General features: G+C 39.8%; 1 protein-coding gene across 1 annotated transcript in view; it reads right to left on the bottom strand.

Moving 5' to 3' along the window:
- LOC123515592 (protein sidekick-like) overlaps positions 1–7500 on the bottom strand; it is a 220057-nt gene that overhangs the window by 28804 nt on the left and 183753 nt on the right. The window contains exons 7-8 of the mRNA XM_045274358.1: positions 6345–6472; positions 2768–2936 (exon numbers count right to left, since the gene is read on the bottom strand). Coding sequence (XP_045130293.1) covers positions 2768–2936; positions 6345–6472 — 297 coding nt within the window. The remainder of the gene's footprint in view (positions 1–2767; positions 2937–6344; positions 6473–7500) is intronic.

Here is a 7500-nt window from a genome sequence, read left to right as displayed (position 1 = left end):
TGTGTACTTTCCTTTAATGCGGATCTGGAGTTTTCTTTTCGTTTTTCTTTCGTTTTCCTTTTCTTTTTGCGTACTTTGCTTAAATAGGGATCTGGAGTTTTCTTTTCGTTTTACTTTCGTTTTCCCTTTCTTTTTTATATTTTTCTTTGATTTTCTATATTTTTACTTGTTTTCCATTATGTTCTAAGGTCGCGAAGGGAAGGAAAACTAGGAAAATCTTCGCTATTTGGGTTTCGAAGTTTTTTTTTTTATATATATAGAAGGTTTTTAAAAAGTTAATTAAATTCTAGTATTTTTTTTCAGGTGTGTAGGTAAGCCTCCTTTGAAATGACTTGAGTTGTAGGAATGATAGTGAAAAAAAACATCATATCAAACTCTAAATAACACTTTAAATCTTTCACTGCGATACGTAACAATTAACAGCGCAGAAGTAATGTGTGGAACCTTTTTGAGCATGTATAGGAAAAAGGGGAACAGGAGAGATTATATTTTGCAATTTCCACCGAGTTTATAGATTCAGTGTAGCTGTAGAAAGAGTAGAAATACCTCACAGTGATAAAGAATTCGTGAAAGGTGTGCCAAATAGCAGCCAAGGAGTTAACACACAAATCTTAGCTTTTTATATTCTGTTCCTTGGTATTTTCTTCACGAGGATCACGAACTATACCGAGACTCACATCCACGTCACATTTTACCAAAGAATACAAGTGGAATACCTCAGTGTGTGTGTGTGTGTGTGTGTGTGTGTGTGTGTGTGTGCGGCTCCGTAGCGCAACTTTTTCTTCTTTTATCGCGCCATAGTTCTGTTTTGTCCCCGGCACGCGATTGTTTCCTCCTCTCGTGGGATGACCAATAATGTCTCTCAAGTTCCCTCATACTCCTCATCACGTCTTTAATCGTTGGTTCTTCCTCTTTCTCTCTCTCTCTCTCCCTTGCTCTCTCTCTCTCTCTCTCTCTCTCTCTCTCTCTCTCTCTCTCTCTCTCTCTCTCTCTCTCTCTCTCTCTCTCTCTCTCTCTCTCTCTCCTCTCTCCCTCCTCCAATTTCCTCTCTGTTCTTCCAGCTGCAAATAACCAATAAGATTATAAAAAAGTTTTCTAAGTTCCCTCTTGAGCCTCAGTAGACTTGCTTCTCTCTTGTCCTCTTGTCCTCTTGTCTTCTTGTTCTCCCATTTCCTTGTTCTTTAGTAGATAACCAATAATCCATAAAACCATTGAATGTTCCGCGTTTCTGACCTCTTATCCTTTACCCTTTAGCCTTTTAACCCTTCCCCTCTATCCCTTCTCTCCCCTCTCATCCTCCTCCCCTTCCCTCGACACTTTTCCTCCTCCTTCCTTCCCCCCGCAACATAACCACGAGTGTGTATAATCTTTGAAGTCTACCCCTCGTTCCCTCATTGTTCTCTCTTCGACCTTTCACCTCTTCGATGCTCGCCCTGATCACCTTCCCTTCACACACACCCCTGTATTAAATTCCTTTATTCCCAAATCTTCATGGGTGTTTCTTATTCTTCTCCTCTTCGTCTCCATTTTGCTTCATCACTCCTCATTCTTCTTTATCCCTACACTTCTTCACAGCTTTCTCTTTACGTAAACTTCATTTTTTCACCCTTTCCTTGCTTCCCAATCCTTCCCTTCATTCCACATCACCATTCCATCTAGTATCTTTCAACCCATCAGTACCTATTCTTAATCCTTCCCGTTATCTTTCACGGCTTTCTCTCCCTATTCTTTTCTCCATGTTCCTATTGGCTTCTCCCTTTCACTCCTTACTTCTACAGACCTAACTTTAATAACAAAAAACAATAATATGCTGAGTAGCGGCTTCTCCCTTCCTGATATCTCGAAACTTTTCCCAGACGGCGTTTTTTTTTTTTTTTTTACATATTTTCATTTTTTTTTATTACATAATCGCCTCTAGTTGTAATGTGATATCTTGTAGTGATGTAATATTTTGGAGTGGCGTAATATTTCGTATAGTTTTGGCTTTGGTTAATTTATAAGAGTATATGTGATCTCTTCTCTTAATCTTTTATCAGTCTCCGCCACTCCTGCAGTTATAAGATGGAGAGAATAGGGGTGAGAGATTATGGCTCCTAGTTAGCTCATACGTTAAGGAGGTGAGCAGAATAAAGTACCAGAAAGTAGAGTCTCGTGCATACTTAACCAACATCCACGTGGCCACTATTAGTATAAAGCATACTCTTGCAGTTATAAGGTGGGCAAAATAGGGATGAGAGATTATAGTCGCTAGTTAACTCTTGCATTAGTGAGATGGACAGAATAAGGGTGTTAAAAAGTAGGGACTCTTACATATACTCAACCAAAATCCACATCGCCATCAGTAGTGGTATAAAGCGTACTCTTGCAGTTATGAGGTGGACAAAATAGGGATGAGAGATTATAGACGCTAGTTAATTAACTCTTGCATTAGGGAGATGAGCAGAATAAGGTTACCAAGGCAGAGAGTCTTATGCATACTCAACCAATGTCCACATCACCACCAGTAGTATAAAGTGTATTCTTGCATTTATGAGGTGGACAGAATAGAGATGAGAGATTATAGACACTAGTTAGCTCTTACATTAGGAAGATGGACAGAATAAAGATACCAAAAATAGAGACGAATCCTCAACCAACGTCCACATCACCACCAGAGAGATTATGAACACTAGTTAATTCTTGCATTAGTAAGGTGGACATAATAAAGGTAACATAAAATAGAGGGTCTTCCACTCAAACCACCAACGTCCACATCGCCGCCACTCACCGTGTATGACGTGTACTCTTGCTGTGGCTGGGTCGGCGCCTCTGGGTTGGCAGGTGTAGTTGCCTGAGTCGTCCGGAGTGGCTCGCTGAATGAGGAGTGCGGAACGGGTCACCTCGCCTGCCTCCGTCACCACACTCACTCCGCCCCGCGCTGAGTCATAGTGGATCTCCTGCAGAAGACGATGAAAGGGAAGAGTAAGAGAAAATTACATGCCAAGCAACCGTATGAGAAAAAAAAACAAGAGAATTAATCGTTTTTTGTGATTTTTTTACGTTTTTTCTTTTGTATTTTTACCAACGAAAGCAGAGAACTGAAGAAAGGAAAGGAGGGGAAGAAGAATAAGACTGAAAGGAAAGCGTGAGAGACTGACTTACTGATTAAGTGACTGAGTGAGCGTGTGATTTATTGATTTATTAATTCATAGACGTAAAGATTGGACATTTGACTGACTGCATGACTGGTTAATTAAATAGTTGACTGATTGACTGAGTGATTGCCTAACTACTTCATTAATTGATGGATGGATGGAATGTTATGTGATGTTGCAATACGAGAGATGAAAGCCGAAGTGTGACATTCAGAGAGAGAGAGAGAGAGAGAGAGAGAGAGAGCAAGGGCGAGAAAGGTGAAATCAAGGAAAAATTAAAGAGAAAGGTAAGAAGGAAAAAGAAAGGAGAGGAGACAGGCACGGAAAAGGAAATTAAAGGTGAGAGTGGAAGGGAGAAAGGAAGGCAAGAAGAAAGGGAGACCAGAGAGAGAGAGAGAGAGGGGAGGGGCTGGAAGGGAGGAAGAAGAACATGGAAGAGGAAGAAGATGAGCGTGAGTTAATTAGTTACAAAGAGAGCAATGGAGAGAGAGAGAGAGAGAGAGAGAGAGAGAGAGAGAGAGAGAGAATCAAGTCACCCACGGCTTTGCTTGTAGTTTAGTCTGTATTTAAGCTTTCCGGAACAAGGACCTTCTTACGCGTCAATTTTTCCTTGATTTGCTAGAGAAAAAAAAATTGATGATTTATTTATTATTCTTATATTTGATGCAAGAGAGAGAGAGAGAGAGAGAGAGAGAGAGAGAGAGAGCAGGCAACTTGGCGAGAGCAATATTTTCTCTCCTTCCCTTGATGAAGCTTCGCAATATCCTGTCGCAAACCTTTCCTGTAAATATTTGGAATTAATATCCCGAACTACGTGGCCTCGAGCCAATTCTTTCTCTTTCTCAAGGTAAATGCTGACGATCTGAACTGCTGCCTGTGTTTGTGTGTGTGTGTGTGTGTGTGTGTGTGTGTGTGTGTGTGTGTGTGTGTGTGTGTGTGTGTGTGTGTGTGTGTGTGTTTCTGTTTAGCCTGAGGGAAGGATGACAGTAAGAGAAATTGAATAAAGAGCTGAAAGGAGGAAGATACGAAAGATATGAATGAGGAAAGGAATGAATGGAAGAATAAAGGAACGTAAAAGCTGAAGATGGAAAAGAAGGAAGGAGAAATGAAGAAAAGGAGAAATTAAAATGGCAGAAATAGGGGAAATGAAAGAATGAATGAAGGAAATGCAAACAGAAATAAAGGTATATGGGAATGAAGAAATAGGAAAGTCGAAGAAAATAAAGAAATTAAAAGACTGAAGAAAAGAAAAGAGACAAAACACGAAAGAATAAAGGGGGGAAGGTGGAAGAAAAAACGAAGGAAAATGCAGGAAGGGTGAGAGAAGAAAGATAGGAAGAAATTGAAGGAATGAGGAGGAGGGAGAGAAAGAGAATTGAATTTAGGAATCTTTGGAATTGAAAGAAAGCAAGAAGGAATGAAGGAATGATGTAAAAAGCTGAAATAAAGAATAGGTTAGAGAATGATATGGAAATGTGGAGCAGGAGAAGGAAGAGAAGAGAGGAAGAGAGGGAGAGAAGGAGGCCAATAAAACAAAGATAAAAAATAGAAAGTGTGAGAAAGTTTTAATGGGTGAAACGAAGAGGAAACAAGAAAAAGGGAAAATAAAATACAGAATAGAATAAAAAGTGTTGATATTAACCTTTGTAAGTTAAACAAGAGAAAATTACCAGTTTCAGTGAAGGGAGAGAAGTAAGCATGTAAAAATTCACCTTACGAACCTACAACATAAGGAAGAAAATTAAAACCTTGATAAGAGAGGCAATAGATAGTCACCATGCTTAGAATAAGATACAGAAATGAGGTAAGCATGTAATATATTAACCTTGCGAAATAAAGGGAAGATAATGAATAGAGAAGCAAAAAAGGAACACATTAAGAGGGAGTAGAAGACCAGAAAAACACTGTAAGATAGAGGAGATGAATTTACAAACCTTAAAATAAAAACAAAATAGAAAATGAACATGTAAAAATTAACCTTATTATCTTAGACCATAGAGAATAAAAGAAAACACCAAGGATGAATAAGATCAAGAAAATGAAGTCTTAATAAGGAATCCAAACTAAAATAAGGAAGAAAAGGACTAAGATAACCAATGGAGAGGAGAATAAAACAAGAGATAACCAGAAACAAGTGAAAAGCATAATAGAAATAACCTCACGAACTCTGGAACAAGGAATACAATTAATAAAGACTTAGAGAGAGAGAGAGAGAGAGAGAGAGAGAGAGAGTACAGGACTGCAAAAGAAATAATCTGACTGACTCTAAAACAAGGAATACAATTAATAAAGACCTAACAGGGAGAGGGAGAGAGAGAGAGAGAGTACAGGCAGTCCCTTTAGAGCAGCAGTGGGCACCGGGGGGCGTAAAAGAGACAGTGAAGCGTGTTGGGTCCGCTGGAGGCCATTGCATCCTGCCTGAATTTAGTGCCCCCTTGAGACTCGCCGGCGGGAGTTGGCGAGGAAGAAAACGGATGCTTCAAGTCACTGGCGGAATCCTCAGCGTTCAAGTTTGTGTTGGGCGCGCGCGGGGAATGAGAAATGAGTCTTGTTGCACTGGATTGAGGGACGAGTGAAGGGCGGAGGTAAGTGCTGGGAAGTGCTGCAGGAAGGGGCAAGAGGAAGACGAAGGGAAAAGAGAAGGGAAGGGAAGGGAAAGGAAGGGTCTCGAGTGGTTATGAGTGGTGATTTAAGGAGGCTGTGCGTTAGTGAGGGAAAGATGAGCAAAGTTGTGAAAAGATGAGGGTGGTGATGATGGTATTGAGAGAGAGAGAGAGAGAGAGAGAGAGAGAGAGAGAGAGAGAGAGAGAGAGAGAGAGAGAGAGAGACAGACAGACAGACAGACAGACAGAGAGACCAAATATGTGTACGAAGCTTAACAGATAAGGAGGAAAGGAAATGTGAATAATACAAGGAAAATAAGGAAAAATAAGGAGTTAGACAAAGAAAAATTAAAAGAAAGCAGAAAAAGCGGAAAAAATGGCAGAGAGAGAGAGAGAGAGAGAGAGGGAGAGAGGGCAAGTGTCTGTACTTACTTCAGCAGATAAAGAGGAAGAGAAGCTATCAAAAATATAAGGAAAATAGGAAAAAAATAGCAGTTAAACAAAGAAAATTAGAAACAAAGCACAGAAAAATTAAAAGAAAGCAGAAAAAGCAAAAAAAAAAAAAATTGGCAGAGAGAGAGAGAGAGAGAGGGGAGGGAGCGCTTACCTTGCCTTCGTGGAGCCAGATGAGTGCGTCGGGGGAGCGGGCGTGGTACAGGACGAGGCAGGTGAGGTTGATGGTGGAGCCTGTGTTGATGTGCAGGTCACCGCCGCCAAGGATCTCCGTGCGGGGCTCTGCAGGACACAAAGAGGAGGAAGAAGACTTAGGAATCATTGGATTAATATAGCAATGGATTATTTTTTTTATGTAAGAGAAGAAAGCTGGCCAAGGGCAACATAATACGAAAAAAAAAGTCCCCACTAAGTTGCCAGTCCCCATGCAGGGATGTCTTCCAACTGTTCATGACTCATTAGTTACGTTAAGTTAGGTTAGGCATATGGAGATTATTGGTCTTAATAGGTTAGGTTAGGTTAGGTTAGGCATTTAGAGATTGTTGGTTTTGTGTAGCATTGTGTTACTGTGGGTTCTTAATAGGTTAGGTTAGGCATATGGAGATTCTTGGTCTAGTGTAGCATTGTGTTACTGTTGGTTCTTAATAGGTTAGGTTAGGTTAGGCATTTAGAGACTGCTGGTTTAATGTAGCATTGTGTTACTGTGGGTTCTTAATAAGTTACGTCAAGTCACTTGTGGGCTAACTACGGCCGGCCTAAGGAATTCATGTGGTCTGACAAATGTTAGTTAATTTGACAGAGAAAAGTTAATAGACAGCGCCAAATAATATTAAGAGCATTTAATTTTCTTCCCACAGGTGTGTATATGCGTGGGAGAGTTTTTTTTTTTTTTTTTTTTTCTAAGCCTTTTTTTTTTTTTTTTTTGTATTTTAAATGTTTATAATTTTAGGTTAATACAGTATGCGGCCCTATAAGATTGCGATATTTAAATGTGTTCCAAGCACTAAAAAGTTTGCCCTCCCTTGGGTTAGGCAATGTTATGACGTATATGAATAAGAATAAAATTACTTCCAATATATTAAAACATCAACACCAGTTCATAGATTTATGCTCACTATTAAAACGAATAGATTAACAAGAGAAACACACACACACACACACACACACACACACACACACACACACACACACACACACACACACACACACACACACACACACACACACACACACACACACACACACACACACTCGGGTTATGAAGAGAAAATCCAGCTCGTATATTAAAACAAAGCCTTATTAATTTTTTT

The sequence above is a fragment of the Portunus trituberculatus genome, chromosome 39, assembly GCF_017591435.1.
Source record: "Portunus trituberculatus isolate SZX2019 chromosome 39, ASM1759143v1, whole genome shotgun sequence".
Classification (NCBI taxonomy): domain Eukaryota; kingdom Metazoa; phylum Arthropoda; class Malacostraca; order Decapoda; family Portunidae; genus Portunus; species Portunus trituberculatus.
The sequence above is the reverse complement of the archived record's forward strand: the minus strand, read 5'-3'. Positions and strand labels throughout refer to the sequence as shown.